Here is a 22,525-nt window from a genome sequence, read left to right as displayed (position 1 = left end):
CCAAAAACAAAATGAGTTTGATTTACATTTATTTAAATATAGCCTACATTACTTTTAAAGCACATATCCTGTAGCTATTGAGGTGCAGTGGTGCTAAATTAAAATACCTAATTATTTGGAGCATTGAGTAGGCTACAGTACATGCATTTCTTTCAATTTCGATTTCTGATGCAAAAATAATAATAAAAAGCCATTTATATTTCTTATTAAATTGCTTTATTTTACTGTGATTAAACCAGATATCACCACAAGTGCAATGGGTTGCCTACAACAACAAACATGTTCAGAAAGAGAAAAGTATGATTCCAGTAAAAAAAAAGGAAAATGTATCAATCATATACATTCTAATTGATGACATTGTCACTTATTTAGATGTATGGTTTTAGTAGGGGTGTTTTTTTTACATGTGTCTTTTTAAACAATGCATTCATGATTTCCATACTGCCTCTGTAGCTAGGTCATATCCTCTTGTAAATGTTCCAACCCGCAGATATGTTGCTCACTCATCACTGGACTATCTTAATGAATGGATATCTACAGTGCAGCTTTACAATGCGGGGGCCAGCTGGTCCTCAGCTCCTTGTTAATGTAGTAGTACAGCCAGGCCACAAAGGGGAAGATTGTGATGGCAACAGCAACAGACAGTCTGAGAGCCCCAATAGAACTAATAGAAAATAGTAGTTACAACAGTACAGATATCAGTGATGTACTGAGTTTGAGTCTTTTTTTAAATAAGGTATTTCATGTTGGGATAAGGTCCAAATCTATGTTGAAAGTCCTTACCTTCCAGAGTGTTGACACAGGAGAAGCCAGACAAGTGTCAACATGAGACCAGAGAATTCCCTGGGGATAGAGAGAAACAGTGACCAAAAATAATTATTGTACACAATGCTCATCTAAACAGAAAAATATTTTGACTGTAAGACTATACCTTCCCTCCTCTTGCTGGAAGATATTTATGATGCGCTCTTTATACAGAGTCCATCCCATCATGGAAACAACAGCAGTCGAAATGAGCACATGAAGTTTAGCAATTCTCCTCCAAAGTAGTGTCTCTGAAAAACAGTCTCTCAAGCATTTAAACATTCAGGGTGCAGTGCAGGCTCATGCATATATATGTATAGCTTTAACTACACATGATATAGCTACAAGATACTAAACAGTCAATGGCCTTTTTCACTGGCCAAAAATGTTAAAATGGAAATGTTATTTAATAGGGAAAATAGGCAAAGGTCATTAATGGATCTCTATTCATAATGCCCACATACCTGTTACATGTGGTTTAATGGCAATCAATAAACACAGATTTGCTGGAATAGCATAGGCAACCTGGAAATAGAAAATGTGTGTATGTGGATTACTGTAAATAAAACAAATAAAAAAGCACTTTGATTATAGTAATTCATAAGGACATTAAACTACTAAAAAAAGCGTGATCCTACCATCCATAACACTGCATCCGGATCGTTAATCTATGCCAATAAAAAAAGACAAAGGATAAGACATGGGATTTACTCAGTTGGGCCAAATATTCAGACAGACATACACCATGTTCACTCATTAAATGACTCTGCTAAATCCATGAGTTCAACAGAAGCAGATATGCCTACAGCTAACGCCAAATACAGTAGGCTATAGAAACAAAGTATCTCAAACAATGCAACCAAATAAGGGAATCACTTGCCTGCACATAACTTGCTAGAGCAAAGAACAATGACATGCATACATTGCAAACTCTCCAAATGATCAGAGAAAAGTTCGTTTTTGTGCACTTAACTTCACTAGGTTCGTTCATTGTCACTGTCTATAACTACAGAACCAGTTTCTAGTAATCAGCAATTCGACAGCAAATTTTCCTCCTGGACTTTGAACCATAAACGTTGCGTTGAATCCGTATCCGTTATTTTTTTAGAGTGAGGTTTGAGGTATGACGTTTCGACAACTTTACATTTATAGGCACGATTGCAAAGTCGCAAAGACGCGTTGTTTTCTATCTTTTTTATCCTGGAAACTGCTTTCTGAATATATATGACTAAGGAAAACGATTAAAAGGTACATATGTGTTACTGTTACATTAAATACTGATTTGGCTACTTTAAAATAAAAACAATTCTGGACAGTATTACACACTACTTTTAATGTACGTAAACTGACATTTTACTGTTCACTGTATGGTAATTCATAGCCTAATGCTAGAAATCGCCCCTACCCACCGATACACGGTCAGATATGTGTCTTCCACCTACTGCTTTAATTAAGTTAACGCTGGCGGTATGGTTAACTGAGCCTAGATTTGTGTTCCTCGAACTCGGCCCACAAACACAGCAGAGTCGCGTTGGAAGCTGTGGGTGTTCACGTTCGCAAGTGACATTTGGTCAGCTGACAGAGTCTTGACCAGAGACGGAAGAGGAAGCGAGACACCCCACTCGCTGATTTTGTCTGTTTTTTTCCTGGTTCAATTAAATTAAGTAGACCAGACCAAGCTATTGCATTGGTGTCTATGGGAGACACACCCAGTTAAGTAAGCCGGAACTGACCTTTTTTCAATGGTAAAAGGCCTGACTGAATAATCTTTATTTATCCACAATCTTTGGTCTCGACTATGTGGAAAGGTGGTTACTGGACTGTCTAACACTGTCCCGATTTCTTACTGTTTGTTGGTAGTTACAGTCTTGTACAGTGGCGCTCTCTACATCCACTACGCACATTTGAGTGGAGGAAGTCTAGCCATTGATTATTCTCCAGTCTTGTTTTGTAAGGGTGAAGTTGCTCTCTGCATTGCAGCCTAGTGCTGCTGATGGAATTCAAACACACAATGGCGACACCCAGCCCCAACAACTCAACAACATCTACCAGCCACAACAGCAATAACGCAGGATCTACAGGCTCACATCACCACCAATCCCAGTCGCAACACATAACAACAATGAGCAGTATGCAAGGTAAGGATTGTAAAATACCAGCTTGTTAATAACTAGATCTTTTTTTGTGAGTGGTGTTAACGGAAGTAACCTAATGACTATGCTAACGAACTAGCTACCTATACTGGCAAGCTAGCTATCTACGTACTAACAGATAACTTGCCTCAGTTGTATCCACACACTATTACTAGTTTGTTAGTTAGTTAGTTTGGTGTCTACAGTTAACGTTAGCTAGCGACTGTCAAAATCAGTTGCCCTCACACCCAAAACATTGTCTTCTAATCAAATAACGGGTTCTGAAAATGGGTTTTGTTAGAAATAATTAACACCAAAAGCAACGTTAGCTAACCACAACTAACCACGGCTTACGTTAACTAGTGAATAGTTGGTAAGTTAACTCGCTAGCTAGGTAACGTTAGCTAACAAGCGGCATTACTAGCTAGCCTAAATAACGTTAGCTAGCTAGAATATAAGAAGGCCTGTCATGATTTATCTGGATGTGATCATGTGTTGCTTACTGTCTTTCAATGTCAGGTAACTACAATATGCTAACTACAATATGTTGCAGTTCTAAAAATAACAAGATCATGTCGGGATGTGTTTTGGGGAAATTCATTGCATCTATTAACATGCTACTGTAGCAGTTACCATATAATTCCAGTCATTGCACTAACGCTAGTTAGCATTAGCTCTCGAAACTACGTCAACTACTGGATGCAGAGACAAATATTATCCATGGTTTGATCTGACTCTTGTGAAGTGGATAAAGGGCTTTATTACTAACATCCCGAAGTATCCTAGGCCAGGCAGTTATTGGTAGCCCAGTGAAACTGGTGCATGAGAAACCCTTAGATTTCAAATAACGTTAACTTACATCCACCAGGAGAAATCTGTTAAATGTCCACCCAATGCATATTAGCTAGCTATGTTTTTACAAACGATATATTTCTTAACTTACAGAATCCAACACGTGCTGGAGATGTCAGAGTGAAACAGGTAGCTAACGTTACTGTCAAAATTACACATTTTATAAAGATATATATACATTTTTGTTGTTGATGCTTTAATAACAATAACTGTCGTAGCTCGTTAGTTTCTTTTGGATCTGGTTCTATACTTTTGCATGCCATTCTCAATCTGATATTTAACAGGTAGTAAATGAAAGAAACATATGTTATGGTCCGCTTCTGTTAGTGTCAAAGTATTGAAACTACATTTCTGTGATGTTTTTCTTCCCTTTCCTTAATGCTACTAACTTCCCATAACCCTCCTGACTTGATGCTGATCGATGGTGAGCTGTCCCAAGAATAGTTTCTTCAATTGTCATTGTCTCTCCCTGCCAGGATCATTTTGTGGATGCATTTCATGTTCTATCTCACACCCCTCCATTTAAAAAATAAAAAAAATCATTTGAAGGTTGTTATTTTTTATAAGTCTACCCCAATTATCTCCACTGAATCTGCTTGAGCTAATCCTCAATCATACCAAAGTTATCTTGGTTGTTTCCTGCTATATGTGTGTGCATGTAGTTTAATCTCCCCCCTAGCAATACATTTTTCTGTGTGGTGGAATGCTCAGCGTAAACGTTTATCAGTTATGTCACTGATGTGAGGCCAAGTTATAAAAGTTCATTAGTTCACTCAGCAGAAAATAATTTGAGTATGTCACGAGGCCATAGCCACACTTGTTTACAGGGACATTTCAAAGTGCAGTGTTACATTTGACAGTAAAAAAAGAATAACAGAACACGGTCTTCCAGATTTGAATAATAAATGTTTTTAACTCTTCAGTTATTGGTTGGTTTCTTTTGGAAAAGTACATACAATAGGGTCTGGGAAATGTACCATCCATAGCATAGAGAAGACAAGTGCAAGAGGTAAGACTACGTTTTTAGTAGGCCTTCCTTAGCACCAGTGCCTATTCAGCCAGTTGTCTCTGTGTTCTTATTGTATAATTTGGGGTGCTTACGCAAAGGAGCTTGTACTGCTTCAAACTAAGTACATTTATGATTACTAACTCTAACATGCAACATTGATAACAAGGCTGCTGCCATTTCAGCTGGTAACATCTGATAAGTACCCTAATTATTTAGTTAAGTATTGCATGTAGGTTAGGCCCAGATAAAATATTTCCGGTCAGCATTTCTTCAATTGGGCTAGTTGGTCATGTTTTAGTGTGTGTAGTAGTTGTCCACACTTGGCATCAAACTGTGATTACTCATTTTGCAAAATCAAGTTGATTTGAGATACTTCAAATAGTTGTCAGTCAAGGTGGTGCTGGGTGTTGGGAAACAGTGCTGCATCGTTCCCTGGTCTAAACTGAAGCTGAAAAGAACAGTGTTTGTTGTTCACCACGTTTCCTGATAGAAGTTGATTGATTATCGGTCAAACAGTAGCCTAAATAAAGGTGAAATATGAAAAAGAAATGTTCTCTTCTCACCTATAGGGTTTCAGATAAACCTGTCTGGAGCTCCCCCAAGTAAGCCAAACCTCTTTTGCTACAGTACCAACAGTTCTCAACCCTTTGCTTCCGCCTGATGGTCTGGTATGGGGGAGTCTGTCCTCTTTTCTCAACTAATCCAAGTGAAGAGTTGTTGGGGTCTAGTAGGCTTGTGCCGGTTTTGATAGTTACGGCTAATAGTTGCGGCTAAACATTGATTATCCTAGAGTTAGAGTGCAGCTTATGTTGGTCTGTGATTTAAGGCATTAGGTCATAATATTTTACTGATGCAAAGCAAGTGAATGAAAGACTTGTCCAACTGAGTCTTATTGATTTAACTTCTCTGTAGTTTAAAAAACAACAACGGTTGGTGTTAACCATCCTGTATGTTTTTACCTTACTATTAGATATCACCAAACAATTTAGTTTCATAATGTTCATTTACCAAGACGTTCCAATCCATATTCTGATCATCCATCATCGGCACAAGCCTAGGGCTAAGAGCTTCCATTAGCATTGGTGTATATAGATTCACACTTGGCTTTCAACTGGTCTTTACCACTGTTTGGTTTGGCCTGAACTTATAACCTACACAAAATAGCACTGTGTTGGAAATGTATTTTATCTTGACTGAAGTGTAGTCCTTTTGCTTGTATTTATTTATTAGGTGTGTTTTTAATAAACATTACCTTTTTAGTTTGAGTACTGTTTGCTACTAACAAGCAACACTAGCTAGTAATGCTTGGGGTTTTGTCACACAGTTTGCAGCTGTTTTATTTTGAACACGTAAGTGATTTTTGGCATGAGCTGTACTTAAACACTTGCCTGTTGAGACATGGAGACACTAGTGTAATTTCCAATGGCGTGTGCCATCTTATTGGAATTTGAGTACATACATTCTTGTGGTGTTTTGAGTGGAGAGAACAGAATGCATCCTTCATTTCAAGGTGAACTCAGAACAGTTTTACTTGGGAAGCTCCTTCTCCTCTGGCAATATTTTCCAGTCTGCAGTGTAGGCTATTTTACTCTTATGTATGGTTATGAGCCGAAAGTCACATTTTCTATTATCAAAGATCGTTCTGCCAGATCAATGCTTTTGTTAGAATTTCATGACACAATGTTGTCATGTTTCACAGTCTCTGGGTAGTAGCCGAAATGAAAAAAAAAAAAAAATCAAAAATGGTCAGTTTTTAATTTAAATTCTCACCTATTCCCTCATTGCTTAAATTACCAAGCAAAACCTACTAAAACATGGTAGGTGAGTGTTGGATTGTAGCTAAGCCTCCATCCTGAATAGCCATGGTATGTGATCTAGTACTAGGCTATGGTTTAGAGCAGGTGTCTACTGAGAAGTGTATGCCTCTGCAGCAACTTCAGTTAACTGGTCAAAGTATATACCTACCATCTGCAATGAGTCACTGGTACAACCAGGACATGTCTTGTAAAAATACCTCCAGGGGGTTTCTGTTCCTGGCCACTGAGGCTGTAGCATACACACATTTGATTGAGAACCTGTTATTAGACCTACTTGTGATTCATTTTAATTTGGTCAAGACCTGTTTTGTTGACTCCCATATAGCTCAGTTTCAGCCAAAATCTCAAAAGCAACATCTATAGTAGAAATGTATGTTCTCACAGAGAAATATAAAGAGGGATGCCTTTGGTAAGAAGCAGGTCATTACTCTTACATCCATCGTCCCTAGATGTGGATTGCATGACTTCAGTAAATTTACTTGAATACTCTTGTTAAATTGACCTCTCCATTGCTTTACTGGTCTCATTCTGTGGTATGGTAACTGTTTGTTTTCATGTTGTCTTTGAGTGTGTAAGTGTTGTTTTCTGGTTCTTGGCTCTACACCTGCCATAGATGTCTTGTGTGCAATCTGACAAACTCTCTTCCCTATCAGGTAAACGCAAAGCACTGAAGTTAAATTTTGCCAATCCCCCGATCAAACCAACGACCAGATTCACTCTGAATACAGCAGGACCCCCATTCCAGAACCCCCACATGTAAGTTGACCTCCGAACTTTGCATGGATGTGGTTTTCTGAAGATGTACATGGAGTGGAATTTGCATTAGCCACAATGCAAACTCCTGCATTATGAATTGTTATATGACTCTGCACTCTAGTCTACAGTCTGCTGAGGCTCTTCATCTCCAAAACCACACATTGTCAATGTAACATTCAGTACTGTATAGGTACCCAGGCAATCTGTCACAATAAAGACAGGCTAAGTGAGGTTGTAATGATTAGCAGTTGTTGTATTTCTATCTCCACCTGCTCATAGAAAACCGACAGTAACTGAATGTAGCCTCAAGTACCTGTTTGGGCAACACCATTGTAGTGAATGTGAATAAGCCCTGTGTCTTGGCTGTGTAAGTAGAAGATAACATGAACCTGCTAAGTTACCCTGGACAAGCAAATGACTGATGCTGGATAATGCAAACTGAACAAACGGATGCCAACTAACAATCCTTTTTCAGGTGCAGTATTTTATTTTATATATATATATATATATATATTGAACACACATATAAATGCAACATGTAAAGTGTTGGTCTCATGTTTCATGAGCTGAATGAAATAAAAGATTCCAGAAATGTTCCACATGCACAAAAAGCTTATTTTTCTCAAATTCCGTGCACAAATTTGTTTACATCCCTGTTAGTGAGCACTTTATCCTTTGTCTAGATAATCCATCCACCTGACAGGTGTGGCAAATCAAAAAGCTGATTAAACGTTATGATCATTACACAGGTGAACCTTGTGCTGTGGACAATAAAAGGCCACTCAAAAATGTGCCGTTTTGCCACAACACAATGCCACAGATGTCTCAAGTTTTGAGGCAGCATGCAATTGGCATGCTTACTGCAGGAATGTTCACCAGCGCTGTTGCCAGAGAATTTCATGTTAATTTCTCTACCATAAGCCGCCTCCAACGGCATTTAAAAAATATATTTAAAAAATTGGCAGTACGTCCAAATGGCCTCACAACCGCAGACCACGTGTAATCACGCAAGCCCAGGACATCCATATTTGGCTTCTTCGCCTGCGGGATCGTCGGAGCCTATGCCATCCCAGGCCCACCCATGGCTGCACCCCTGCCCAGTTATAGGAAATCCATAGATTAGGGCCTAATTTATTTAAACTGATTGATTTCCTTTATGAACTCTAACACAGCAACATCTTTGAAATTGTTTCATGTTGCAATAACATTTTTGTTCAGTATATGATTGAGGTGAAATTAACTCGACTAACAAAGATAGTTTCTTATGTCTCCCACCTATTTCTGTGGCCAGAGAGAGGCTGCGTACGCATAGTATCGAGTCGTCAGGGAAGTTGAAGACCGCCGGTGGCGATTGTGACTTCACGGCTGAGGACCTCAAGGACCTGGGGGAGATTGGGCGGGGTGCTTACGGCTCTGTCAACAAGATGGTGCACAAGCCCAGCAACCAGATAATGGCTGTCAAGGTGACTGCCCCTTACTGACCTCTTATTGACTAAACTACAGGAAGTGTTCAGGGCAAGATTTATGCCTGCTCATCAGTCTTAGGCTATATTGTGAAATGAACACTCAGTAATCACCAAAGTGTAACTGACTCCCATTGCAGGATATGGTAACATGTTGCTCATGGTAAGGGGAGGAAGGCTTGTAATAATGGCTGTAACAGAGCGAATGGAAACCATGTGTTTGATGTTGATACCTTTCCACTAATTCCACTCCAGCCATTTACCACGTGCCCGTCCTCACCAATTACGGTGCCACCAACCTCCTGTGACTTCCAACCATGGTCGCAATTGAAAGCAACATGCATCTGATTACAATGTGTCTCTCCCACAGAGGATTAGGTCAACGGTTGATGAGAAGGAACAGAAGCAGCTGCTAATGGACCTGGATGTGGTCATGAGGAGTAGTGACTGTCTCTACATAGTTCAGTTTTACGGGGCTCTTTTCAGAGAGGTGACCATGCAAGTTTTTCACTTCTGTGTTTTGTTGATTGATTTCTCTATATAGGAAATGCATTGGATGTCAATCAATCGTTCTGTGTAGTTAGCAATAAGCAGTGTATTGTCTTCACGCAGTAATGTTATGTCTTATGATTCTTTTCTTTGTCAGGGCGACTGTTGGATATGTATGGAACTTATGTCTACCTCCTTTGACAAATTCTACAAATATGTATATTGTGCTTTAGATGATGTGATTCCAGAGGAAATATTAGGCAAAATAACATTAGCTGTAAGTTTTCATGCATTTTCTCCTTACATAATTTACACAGATTAAATTTACACAGATTAATTTGACAGGAAGGGTTCATATTTCTCTATATTAATTTAGTTGCTATGTGTTTTCATTACAGACTGTGAAAGCACTTAACCACTTAAAAGAATACTTGAAAATAATTCACAGAGGTAAGACGACTCCAAAATGGAGACCTTGTTCTTTATTTCCTCATTTGAGATGTGTATTACCGTTATTACCTGACAATGCTCTATTTACTGTACCACAACAGAAGTGGCACTTCCTTTACCCAGAACTCTTAGCCTAGCTTTGTCATATCTTCTATATGTTTCTCCTCTCAGACATCAAGCCATCCAACATCCTCCTGGACAGGAATGGCAACATTAAGCTTTGTGATTTTGGCATCAGTGGGCAGCTGGTGGACTCCATTGCCAAAACCAGAGATGCAGGGTGCAGACCATACATGGCAGTAAGTGATATATATATATATGAGGATTTTGGTGCATTGTTTCATTAATGGCTGAAAGACAAGACAAGTGGAAGATGTACAACCTAAGGCTCTTTCTAAGAATACATTTCACTTTCACACGATCCAGTACATAATAAGAATTCAACTGTTTTGGTACTTAGTGACTTGGTGGTGATCGTCAGTTGTAAGGAGACTGTAGTGTTGTTATTGAGGGGAGGCAGGTAGTTAAGATTGTTGGGCCAGTAACCGAAAGGTCGCTGGTTCGAATCTCTGAGCCGACAAGGTGGAAAAATCTGCCGTTCTGCCCTTGAGCAAGGCAGTTAACCCCTAACAACAACTGCTCCCCGGGCGCTGATGAAGTGGATGCCAATTTAAGGCAGCCCCCTACACTTCTCTGATTCCCCTTTCCTTATTGTTGATGGCAGCGTTGGTAATTATATTATGGTCGCTACTGATATCTGTTCTTGTTGTCTTGTTCCTATTTTGGATTAGCTGCAGAGGAATCTCATGCTGTCTGTGTGCATGCGACATGGTTGAAGTCGTCCAAACTGCTGGCAGTGCAGTTGAATGAGCTCATCGTGTCGTCATCACAGGGTTAATTTTCTGGCGGTGGTATTGCTGATGGGCGAAGGGAGCCCCGGCCCCTCCAGTTTCCATTCTAAATTTGGCATCTCCCTATCAGGATGTAGGGCACACCTCTGCCATATCTCTGCCACGCGTCTACCAGAAGGCCAAGGAAGGGCTGGGTTGCTTCATTCATGTCTGTCAGAATAAAGCTGTTTGGGTTGGTGCTCCCACAGCTGTGAGCTCACAGTGCAGGAATCCAACCCGCATGACTCCAGTTCCCTTTTTCAAATATAAAAATTGCTGACCTGCCAGGTGCTTCTTGGCCACCCCATTGCTAATTGCTTTAGCACCATTTGTCTCTGTTTGGTCTAGATATTAGAGAGGGATTGATTTCACTTCAATGGAATATTATGTACTACACTACAATTAAGTAGGTTAGATTTGGTTCATGGTATTTGGTTCAGGTGACAGTCTAGCTCTGTTCTCTGGTTGTTATGATTTAGCTCATTTAGCTGGCAAGTGGCCACATGTCTGAAATGTTTATGTTGGAATATGCTCACTAATTATTTTGCACACTAGTGTCAGGTTAAGGCTACTACCACACTTGGCTACTACCATTGTGTACCAAAGCATTCTTAAATCAACAGTTATTTCATTTTAATTAGGAAATACTTTGTATTTGAAAGCAATTACACATCTAAATTAAATGTGCACCAATGTTGTTTTGAGTTGATAATATACACTGAGTACAAAACATTAGGAACACCTTCCTAATATTGAGTTTCATCCCCTTTTGCCCTCATAACAGCCTCAATTCGTCAGGGCATGGACTCTACAAGGTGCCGAAAGTGTTAAACATGTATGGTGGGCTGGCCCATGTTGACTCCAATGCTTCCCACAGTTGTCAAGCTGGATGACCTTTGGGTGGTGGACCATTCTTGATACACACAGGAAACTGTTGCGCGTGAAAAACCAGGCAGTGTTGCAGTTCTTAACAAACCGGTGCGCCTGGCATCTACTACCATACCCCGTTCAAAGGCACTTAAATATTTTGTCTTGCCCATTCACCCTCTGAATGACACACATACACAATCCATGTCTCAATTGTCTCAAGGCTAAAACATCCTTTAACCTGTCTCCTCCCCTTCATCTACACTGATTGAAGTGGATTTAACAAGTGACATCAATAAGGGGTCATAGCTTTCACCTGTTCAGTCTGTCATGGAAAGATCCGGTGTTCTTAATGTTTTATACACGGTGTAGTAGGTCTGAGTAGTTGTGTTTTGAGTTCATAACATGTCTGAGTAGCTGTGAGCTGTGTCCTAGGTGAGAACTGGGCAGCCAGATCTTTTTCAGCCTTGGCAGAGGTGAGCTGTAGCCACTATGCCATAAAACACATCAGTGCTGCGGTCAGGGAATTCTGTCCCACTGCTATGAATGGGTGACATCATCTATTTCTGGTGCATGAATGAATGAGCCAGAGGAGAGGAGGTGCTCTCTCCACTCAGCAGCATGGCTGGTAGAAGTCTGCTTCTGATGACCTTGGCACTGTTTGGAACCACTGCATTTTTCTTTATATGCGTGGAGGTGAGGTCATACGTGATGTAACTGGCTGAGGTGATTATTATGAAAGGCATGTAGAACCAGGAAATGAGGACATGGACAGGGTTTTCCGTTGGGCTGTCCCAGACTAAAAATGTATCTTGGTCGACCAAGAGTAGTCTCTTCTTTCGACCATTCTATTTTATCTTTTTTTATATACAGACCCTAGGTGTTTTAAAACGAACTGTGTATTGAGCTTGTCTGGTACTTTAAGCACAGTTTGATTGAAATAATTAACACACATATGTCTCGAGGGAGCCAGTGATCCCGCTGGCTGCGTTATGGTCCTGAAGTTGCCGGTAATAGGCTACACCAGGGGTCGACAACCTTTTCCATTTGGAGTGCCAATTTATTTGACCATTTCTACCGATCTGCGTGCCAGTTATGATTTTCATATGCTCATTTTCGTGGAACAGTTTCATTGAATTTATAATGGTTTTTGTATCTCAATCTCTGTCATGTGGTTAATCTAAATTATATCTAAATGAAAAAAATACTACAAATATAAAATAACTTCTATTGCCAAAGATGTAAGAATAGTCTACATAAAACCAACAAATAAAAACATTGCAGCCTGCAGGTAAACAATATCCTGACTAAAAATAAATATCTTATAAATCACATTGGTTACGCGTGGCCTGTCTGCAACAAACTTCAAACGTTTCAACAGTCCGACCCAAAGCTAGCCAATTTTCAACATTGTATCAAATATTCTGGGCCACGCGTAACGCGTAAGAGTTTCCCACGACAAGGACATGCACAATTAGCCTACAGCTGTGTAAGGGAAAATATGTAATCCGGTTTCCACTGGATCAGAGCATTACATTGTTTCCTTTCATGCCAAGTGGTTATCGGAAGGGAGAGCGCTGGATTTATGTTCTAATACGTTGAATACCTATTGTCATTTTCAATGGATTCTAAAAACAGACTTTGTTTACTTGCAGTTTGAGGTCAAGAAAATATTACTTTGAGAAGCTCTACAGCTCATTAGTGATGGTGGGATAAGACAATCAGAAATACTATCAGACATCTCAAATGGGCACATTTATAGGCCTACATTTGCCCGCAGTTCAGGTAACCTAGGCCTACTTCTATATGCGTAATCGGGTGTGCTCCAAAGAAAAAAAACTGAATAAATTGACAACTCTTAAATGACAGGAAATAAACAAAAACTTGTTTCTCACACGTGTAGCATAGGTGGCGAGCTCTGCAAATGTTTCCACTTTGACAATGGGAAGGGTAAATGACTAATAATATATTGAATGCATTAACAGAAATGATAGTAACCAAACAAACATGTTGATTAGACATTATGGGAATTAATGGTAAATATAGGTTACTACTGGTGAGCCTATGTAATGGGAAATTGATATACACTAATAATTAGTTATGAAACAATGAACGCGCAAGAGCGCATTCTCGAGAGACGTGTCTTGTGCATTTTAGTAAAGATTATGGATATACTGATTAAGGTACAAAAAAAAAACATATTTTCTGCTGAGTTGGGCCTCTCTTCCTCTCTGATCTTAGCCACACTCCCTTTTTCTAGGAACGTGGCATCCCAGAGTCCTCCTCAATGGATTAGTCCACTCAGAGTAGCGCAAATCCGACAGGTGTGCCATAAAATTTACGACTGCTCGACTAAAAACATCTCAGTTGACCAACAGCCCATCGACCAGTTGACTAAATGGGGTCAGCCCTTGGGTGTATGTTGTATTCTGTTGAATAGACAGAATTGAGTGCCATATGTGTTTGGACAGTGAATCTATTCAAGACAAAGGAGATGATTGTGGACTACAGGAAAAAGAGGACTGAGCACACCCCCATTCTCATTGACGGGGCTGCAGTGGATTAGGTTGAGAGCTTCAAGTTCCTCGGTGTCCACATCACCAACAAACTAACATGGTCCGAGCACACCAAGACAGTCGTGAAGAGGGCACGACCAAGCCTATTCCCCCACAGGAGACTGAAAAGATTTGTCATGGGACCTCAGGTCCTCAAAAGGTTATACAGCTGCACCATTGAGAGCATCCTGACTGGTTGCATCACTGCAAGGCGGTCGGAGGCTGAGCATCACTGGGGCCAAGCTCCCATCACTGAGCATCACTGGGGCCAAGCTTCCTGCCATCCAGGACCTCTATACCAGGCAGTGTCAGAGAAAGGCCCTAAAAATGGTTAGACTCCAGCCACTCTAGTCAGACTGTTCTCTCTGCTACTGCACAGCAAGCGGTACCAGAGCGCCAAGTCTAGGTCCAAGAGGCTTCTAAACAGCTTCTACCCCCAAGCCATAAGACTAAGAATACCTAATCAAATGGCTACCCAGACTATTTGCATTGCCCCTCTTTTACACTGCTGCTACTCTCTGTTGTTATTATCTATGCATAGTCACTTTAATAACTCTACCTACATGTACACATTACCTCAACTAACTGGTGCCCCCCTGTATATAGTCTCACTATTGTTATTTTACTGCTGCTCTTTAATTACTTGCTACTTTTATCTCTTATCGGTATATATTTTTTTCTTCAGCTGCATTGTTGGTTAGGGGCTCGTAAGTAAGCATTTCACTGTAAGGTCTACTACACCTGTTGTATTCGGCGCATGTGACTAATAAGATATGCTGCGAAATGCAAAATGCAAAATTCGTGGTTCCGGGTGCTTTCTTCAAATCCAAGCTGCTTTCAAACACCGCATTCTACTGGACACATGTAGTTTCACCTGACAAGTAGTTTAGCAGATAGACTAGGGAACTATGGAACATACAGTAATTGTATTTATTATGGATCCCCATTAGCTGCTGCCAAAGCAGCAGCAATTCTTCCTGGGGTCCAGCTAAATTAAGGCAGTTTATACCATTTTTTAAAACATTACAATACATTCACAGATTTCACAACAAATTGTGAACCCTCAGGTCCCTGCTCCACCACTACCACATCTAAAGTATGTTATCGTGTGTATGCATGTCTGTGCCAATGTTTGTTGCTTCACAGCTGTTCCATAAGGTGTTTTTTATTTATTTATTTTTATCTAATTTTACTGCTTGCGTCAGTTACTTTATGTGGAATAGAGTTCCATGTAGTCCTGTATGCCTCCCATAGTCTGTTCTGGACTTGGGGACTGTGAAGAGACCTCTTGTGGCATGTCTTGTGGGATATGCATGGGTGTCCGAGCTGTGTGCCAGTAGTTTAGACAGACAGCTCGGTGCATTCAACATACCTCAATACCTCTCATAAATAAGAGTAGTGATGGAGTCCATCTCTCCTCCACTTCCAGCCAGGAGAGATTGACATGGGTATTATTAATATTAGCTCACTGTGTACATCCATGGGTCAGCCGTGCTGCCCTGTTCTGAGCCAATTGCAATTTTCCTAAGTCCCTCTTTTTTTGTGGCAGCTGACCACACGACTGAACAATAGTCAAGGTGCGACAAAACTAGGGCCTGTAGAACCTGCCTTGTTGATAGTGTTGTTAAATAGGCAGAGCATCGCTTTATTATAGACAGACTTCTCTCCATCTTAGCTACTGTTGCATCAATATGTTTTGACCATGACAGTTTACAATCTAGGGTTACTCCAAGCAGTTTAGTCATTATTTATTACAAGATTTAGTTGAGGTTTAGTGAGTGTTTTTTTCCAAATACAATGCTTTTAGTTTTAGAAATATTTAGGGCAAACTTATTCCTTGCCACCCACTCTGAAACTAACTGAAGCTCTTTGTTAATAAGTGTTGCAGTCATTTCAGTCGCTGAAGTGTTTAGTCTTCCGCATACATACACTCTGGCTTTACTCAGTCAGTGGCATGTCGTTAGTAAAAAATGTAAAAAGCAAGGGGCCTAAACTGCTACCTGGGGAATTCCTGATTCTAACTGGATTATGTTTGAGAGGCTTCCATTAAAGAACACCCTCTGTGTTCTGTTAGACCAGGAACTCTATCCACATTATAGCAGGGGGTGTAAAGCCATAACACATACGTTTTTCCAGCAGCAGACTATGATTGATAATGTCAAAAGCTGCACTGAAGTCTAACAAGACATCCCCCACAATCATTTTATCATCAATTTCTCTCAGCCAGTCATCAGTCATTTGTGTAAGTGCTGTGCTTGTTGAGTGTCTTTCCCTATAAGCATGCTGAAATTCTGTTGTCAATTTGTCAATTCCTGTCTTTTCATAATTTGGTCCAATATACTTGGATGTGGAGTTTCAGCATTTGTTGCTGGCATGTCATCCCTAAGTTTGCTTATCTTGCCAATGGAAAAAGTCATTAAAGTAGTTTGCAATATCAGTGGGCTTTGTGATGAATGAGCTCCATTCAATAAATGGAGCAGAGTTGGCTTTTTTCCCCAAAAATGTAATTTAAGGTGCCCCAAAGCTTTTTGATATCATTCTTTATATAATTTATATTTATTTCATAATGTAGTTTCTTTTTTATCTAGTTTAGTCACATGATTTCTTAATTTGCAGTATGTTTGCCAGTCAGTTGGGCTGCCAGACTTAATTGCCATACCTTTTGACTCATCCCTCTCAACCATACAATTTTTAAATTCCTCATCAATCCAAGGGGATTTAACAGTTTATTCAATTTCTTAATGGGTGTTTGCTTATTAGTAACTGGAATAAGTAGTTTCATAAATGTGTCAAGTGCAGCGTCTGGTTGCTCCTCATTACACACCACAGACCAGCAGCGTCTGGTTGCTCCTCATTACAGACCAGCAGCGTCTGGTTGCTCCTCATTACACACCACAGACCAGCAGCGTCTGGTTGCTCCTCATTACAGACCAGCAGCGTCTGGTTGCTCCTCATTACACACCACAGACCAGCAGCGTCTGGTTGCTCCTCGTTACACACCACAGACCAGCAGCGTCTGGTTGCTCCTCGTTACACACCACAGACCAGCAAATATTATTTACATCATCAATATGAATCACTACAAAACTTCTTGTATGACCTCTTATACATTGTATTAGGCCCAACCTTTGGGACTTTGGTTTTCCTAGATATGACTATAATATTGTGATCACTACATCCTATGGATTTGGATACTGCTTTAAAGCAAATATCTGCAGCATTAGTGACGTGAGGGTATGAGGTCAAATACCATTTGAAGAGACACTATTTAGAAAATTATTTTGTGAAACCACACTTTCTACACTGTTCAAATTTGTTTTATTTAGTATAGTAAACATTTCTGTCTCAAGCATCCTAAATAATGCCATAGATTCCGTTTTTGAGAAATGGTTAACTTGAAGAGCAAAAAAAGGAAGCCTGACGTCAGATGTGACCCTGGTATTCCAACTGATCATAGGCTACTAAATCCAACCATTTACCGTTGCGCCACTGAATTTGTATGAAAACAGTGGAGAAAACAATATTCTCTGATCACACGCAGATGCCACTGCATTGTGAACAGATAATGACGCTCTGTTTAATGAGCCATTTTTCGGTGAAAGCACCGATGCCTTTCCCTTCACTACTATTCACCATTCTCTTACAATTGAACAAGACCTGGCCTAAAAGTTAAAACGCACCCAAAACAAACTGCAAATGCATCCAAAAAGCAAAAGAGTTTATAGAGTTACAAGCTTGATACAGTTGTGAGAAATGATATGGAACCAAAAATGAACCTTCAGATTACTGTGAATTTGTCCAAATACTTGTGATTTCTTAAAATGGGGGAACTAGATACATAAAGTGCTTTTTTTTTTTTTTAAAGGACAAAACAGATACCCTCATATATGGTGTTATTTTATACCATTGCTTCAGTCATTTGATTGATTATCCAAAATACTGGAGTATAGAGCCAAAATAAGATGAGCTTCACTGTCCAAATGCATATGGTGAGGACTGTATACACAATTTTTTTTTTTTTTCAAGTTGTCTAATTTTGAACATTTTATTTTAATGTTTGTTCTTCATTTTAGTTTTTCTCTTTAAAGGCCCATCTATGATATTACTATGATGAATTGTAACATGTTTTCCTTGTCTCTTCCACAGCCTGAGAGAATAGACCCAAGTGCCTCCAGACAAGGCTATGACGTCCGGTCAGACGTATGGAGTTTGGGGATAACACTGGTGGGTCCTCAACCCTCTTGTCCATGTTGTCTTTAACATTCAACGAGCTATTTGAAGATACACTGAATGTTAAATCCACAAGACAAGATAGTATATTATTCTTTGTTTTTGTAATATTGTAACTGTAGACTCGTCATGTGGGTTGTTTTACAGTACGAGCTGGCGACTGGGCGGTTTCCCTACCCAAAGTGGAACAGTGTGTTTGACCAGTTGACACAGGTGGTGAAGGGAGAACCTCCACAGCTTACCAACTCAGAAGACAGGCAGTTCTCCCCCAAATTCATCAACTTTGTCAATCTGTGGTAAAGGACAAAGATGCACTGCTTCAATGTTATTCTCGCGATGATATAGTATAAGTTGAAGTATATTGAATCACTGCAGAGCAATATTGTCAAAGTAAACTACTGCATACTTTCACAGTATTCACCCACAAATAATAAAAGATGTGAAATTCATAAGGTAATATTCTGATAGAGACATCATCTGGATTTGATTTCCCCCTGGTGGACAAAACATGTAATGTCTGTTTTTAAGTCTCAGAGACCCATGATGTGGTTTATTGCAGAGCAGAATTTTAATTATTTATTCCCTTTGCCCCTTTAGCCTAACAAAGGATGAGTCAAAAAGGCCAAAGTACAAAGAGCTTCTGGTAAGTATGTACGTCCCGTGTGGCTCAGTTGGTAAAGCATGGCACTTACAGTTCAAGGTTTGATTCCCACAGTACGAGGGGGTGTATGAAAATGTATGCATACGGGCGTCTGCTAAATGAATAAATATGAATGAATGTAATTGTATTACATGCAGAGATACTTATCGCCCGTACATATTATAACATGTTTCTGTGTCTCTTCAATACAGAAACATGCTTTCATTCTGATGTATGAGGAGCGCTCAGTGGATGTTGCCAGTTACGTCTGCAGAATCCTGGATCAGATGCCTACTTCTCCCAGCTCCCCCATGTACGTCGACTGACTGTAGAACAAGTAATAACGGAAGCCTGGAACAACAACAACAATGACCTAAAGAGTTGCTTCATCCCATACTGCAGTGTTAAACTAAGACAGAAAATGTACAAATTAAAACACCACGTGTACTAAGACTGGTGATCAGTCACGTCTGTATGCTATCAACATTCTCACACTTTTCTCTATCCTACACACACACTTACATGTAAGTACAACTAGTAACTGAATGAATATACCATGGTCTTGGTTCACCTCGATGTGAGACCTCATCTCTAATGTGGATACAGTACAGTGATTTAAAATCTGGAAATGTATTTATAGTGTTTAATCACTTGTGGAATATATGATTTGGAGATACTGGAATCATGCTCTTTGACTCTTCCCATCTCGTCCATGTATGTGAATTTAAGAATTGTGGTTGGTATCTTAAATGAAACCTTGCTTCTTATGGTGTAAAGCAATTTAAAACGTAACGGCATTGATGGACAGGATCATGTGGCCTCCATCCAATGTTGTGAGGGTGCTGCCGTCACTGTGCAATGGACTTTGTGCTGATATATAAATAAAGAGAGAAATAATCGTGCTTTGAGAGACATTTAGTTACTCTGCATCTATTTGAGCTCAGGTTAATCCATTGATGTAAGAAGGCAAGCAACCACACAAACAAACACACTCACTGGCTCTCTCAGCCATGGCATATGCAACACTCTCTTTAAAAGCTAAGCTGTATGTATGTTTGGTGCTGTTGATCTGTAATTACTCATGCCATCTTGTATCCCTGTATATAGCCACACATTTATCTGTAATGAAATTGCCTACTGTTCTGGATGTTGCAACCATTCTAATGGACCTGACCGGCCCCTAATTATTTCAGCTGATTGTTTCTTAAATGCATGGTACCTGAACTGTTTTCAGACTGTGATTGATTGACTCCTACAATATTCACAATGTACACAGAATCTAGAGGTTTAGTTACACACAGTGTAGTTCACATCTTTTTAGATTACCAGATATAATTGAAACTTCGTTGACTGCTGGTAAAATACTGGTACAGTAGTAAACTATTAAATTGGCTGGATATCATTGCATACAACATGCATTTCAATGTAGAACATTCAAATTAGAATATCTTGCTAGGCAGAATGTGTAAAATATTTAATGACCTGAGAATATTAAAATGAGCTTATGAAATATAAGGATGTATCAATTTATTTTATCTTTCATCTGACTGAAAAAAATGAGTGTACATTTTGAGCTTGGTGTCACAGAAAAATGTAAGAACTATCCAACAAATAAAACCTGTACAGGGATTTGCCTTACTGGTGTTCATACAGAGTAACTCTGGCAAGTGGCAATGGAGCATTTGAAACACATCAAGACCTTATTTACTAGTTTTTGCTTTTATAATATATTATTTAGTCCATTCCTTTTGGTCAGGATAATTGCTGCACAATAAAGGAAAGCAACGGCCTGTAAGTCAAAGCACAATATGAAGAAACATTTAATATAAAAAAGATTGATATTCAAAGAAATAGCAATGACAATATCTAATTAAAAACTTATTTTAGGGGTCAAGGGGTACAAGCTAGCAGGATAAATGGTAAAATAAGACAAATAGCCCACAATGGTGTCCCTCTCTTTTAGCAAGCCAGTGTGAAGAGTCTAGCCCTATAAATACAATGACAAATTCATGATATTAATAAACATTTACATTTGTATATTGTCTTTTAAATTCATAACATATAAATATGACTATCCAAATATAAATGTTTATTTTTAACATCATGAATTTGCCATACAATTTATCAGTCTACCTGACTTGCTACATATGAAGCTATTGATAAGCTCTGTTATATTACTGAATATAATATTGTCAGATATGATTAGCTTTTATTAAAAAAATACTCCAGTTTATTTATTGGTTGTATTATTGCTATATTGCAAATCAATGCAAAAGAACAGTGAGACCTCCCACATTTATTAATACTCAGCTGGCCCCTCCCTGGATGTTGTGTTAAACGCTCAACAACAAAGCTTTCTTAGTGTCCAACAAACATTCTCTACCCTTAAACTTGTTCTGAACACCTCCAAAACAAAGGTCATGTGGTTTGGTAAGAAGAATGCCCCTCTCCCCACAGGTGTGATTACTACCTCAAGAGTTTAGAGCTTGAGGTAGTCACCTCATAAAAGTCCTTGGGAGTATGGCTAGACGGTACACTGTCCTCTCAGCACAAAGCTGCAGGCTGAAGTTAAATCTAGACTTGGTTTCCTCTATTGTAATCGCTCCTCTTTCACCCCAGCTGCCAAACTAACCCTGATTCAGGTGACCATCCTACCCATGCCAGATTACGGAGACATCATTTATAGATCGGCAGGTAAGGGTGCTCTCGAGCAGCTAGATGTTCTTTACCATTCGGCCATCAGATTTCAATCAATCAAATTTATTTATAAAGCCCTTCTTACATCAGCTGATGTCACAAAGTGCTATACAGAAACCCAGCCTAAAACACCAAACAGCAAGCAATGCAGGTGTAGAAGCACGGTGCCTAGGAAAAACTCCCTAGAAAGGCCGGAACCTAGAAAGAAACTTAGAGAGGAACCAGGCTATGAGGAATGACCAGTCCTCTTCTGGCTGTGCCGGGTGGAGATTATAACAGTACATGGCCAAGATGTTCAAATGTTCATAGATGACCAGCGGGGTCAGAAAATAATAATCACAGTGGTTGTAGAGGGTGCAACAGGTCAGCACCTCATGAGTAAATGTCAGTTGGCTTTTCATAGCCGATCATTCAGAGTATCTCTACCACACCTGCTGTCTCTAGAGAGTTTAAAAGAGCAGGTCTGTGACAAGGTAGCACGTCCGGTGAACAGGTCAGGATTCCATAGCCGCAGGCAGAACAGTTGAAACTGGAGCAGCAGCACGACTAGGTGGACTGGGGACAGCAAGGAGTCATCAGGCCAGGTAGTCCTGAGGCATGGTCCTAGGGCTCAGGTCCTCGGAGAGAAAGAGAGTGAGAGAGAGCATGAGAGCATACTTAAATTCACACAGGACACTGGATAAAACAGGAGAAATACTCCAGATATAACAGACTGACCCTAGCCCCCCAACACAAACTATTGCAGCATAAATAGTGGAGGCTGCCACCAATGCTCCTTATAGGACACATCACTGCACTATATACTCCTCTGTAAACTGGTCATCTCTGTATACCCATCGCAAGACCCACTGGTTGATGCGTATTTATTTTTTAA

General features: G+C 39.8%; 2 protein-coding genes across 8 annotated transcripts; one reads left to right on the top strand and one right to left on the bottom strand.

Moving 5' to 3' along the window:
- Positions 1-38: 38 nt before the first annotated feature.
- Positions 39-1,831, bottom strand: LOC115110738 (transmembrane protein 220-like). Its single transcript, XM_065006658.1, has 6 exons — positions 1,685-1,831; positions 1,443-1,472; positions 1,269-1,329; positions 932-1,055; positions 784-843; positions 39-664 (listed from the first exon to the last, which is right to left on the bottom strand). Exons 1-6 carry the CDS (start codon positions 1,793-1,795, stop codon positions 535-537), a joined length of 516 nt encoding a protein of 171 aa, XP_064862730.1. The 5' UTR covers positions 1,796-1,831; the 3' UTR covers positions 39-534.
- Positions 1,832-1,959: 128 nt separating this feature from the next.
- LOC115110735 (dual specificity mitogen-activated protein kinase kinase 4-like) lies at positions 1,960-20,469 on the top strand. Of its 7 annotated transcripts, XM_029636600.2 has the most exons (14): positions 1,960-2,052; positions 2,785-2,942; positions 3,882-3,917; positions 5,367-5,399; positions 7,268-7,370; positions 8,629-8,833; positions 9,204-9,323; positions 9,480-9,599; positions 9,721-9,772; positions 9,944-10,071; positions 18,231-18,308; positions 18,462-18,610; positions 18,912-18,957; positions 19,167-20,469. In XM_029636600.2, the coding sequence occupies exons 2-14, from the start codon at positions 2,798-2,800 to the stop codon at positions 19,278-19,280; spliced, it is 1,329 nt and encodes a 442-aa protein (XP_029492460.1). In that variant the 5' UTR covers positions 1,960-2,052; positions 2,785-2,797; the 3' UTR covers positions 19,281-20,469. The 7 variants fall into 7 exon arrangements, with proteins under 7 accessions (XP_029492460.1, XP_029492464.1, XP_029492462.1 ...); XM_029636603.1 differs by lacking the exon at positions 1,960-2,052 and having other exon boundaries at positions 2,573-2,942; positions 8,662-8,833; XM_029636604.2 differs by lacking the exons at positions 1,960-2,052; positions 5,367-5,399 and having other exon boundaries at positions 2,571-2,942; positions 7,280-7,370.
- The last annotated feature ends 2,056 nt before the right edge of the window (positions 20,470-22,525 follow it).

The sequence above is a fragment of the Oncorhynchus nerka genome, linkage group LG21, assembly GCF_034236695.1.
Source record: "Oncorhynchus nerka isolate Pitt River linkage group LG21, Oner_Uvic_2.0, whole genome shotgun sequence".
In the NCBI taxonomy this organism is placed as follows: domain Eukaryota; kingdom Metazoa; phylum Chordata; class Actinopteri; order Salmoniformes; family Salmonidae; genus Oncorhynchus; species Oncorhynchus nerka.
This window is presented reverse-complemented; position numbering and strand designations above follow the sequence as displayed.

Excerpts from the sequence above, each read along its gene's own strand:
- LOC115110738 (XM_065006658.1), bottom strand. The coding sequence starts at position 1,795 with ATGAACGAACCTAGTGAAGTTAAGTGCACAAAAACGAACTTTTCTCTG. Across the intron at positions 1,473-1,684 it reads CTCTAGCAAGTTATGTGCAG|ATTAACGATCCGGATGCAGT; the intron begins GCAAGTGATTCC and ends TTATTGGCATAG. Across the intron at positions 1,056-1,268 it reads CATTAAACCACATGTAACAG|AGACACTACTTTGGAGGAGA; the intron begins GTATGTGGGCAT and ends ACTGTTTTTCAG.
- LOC115110735 (XM_029636600.2), top strand. The coding sequence starts at position 2,798 with ATGGAATTCAAACACACAATGGCGACACCCAGCCCCAACAACTCAACA. Across the intron at positions 9,600-9,720 it reads TAGGCAAAATAACATTAGCT|ACTGTGAAAGCACTTAACCA; the intron begins GTAAGTTTTCAT and ends TTTTCATTACAG. Across the intron at positions 18,611-18,911 it reads ATCAACTTTGTCAATCTGTG|CCTAACAAAGGATGAGTCAA; the intron begins GTAAAGGACAAA and ends TTGCCCCTTTAG.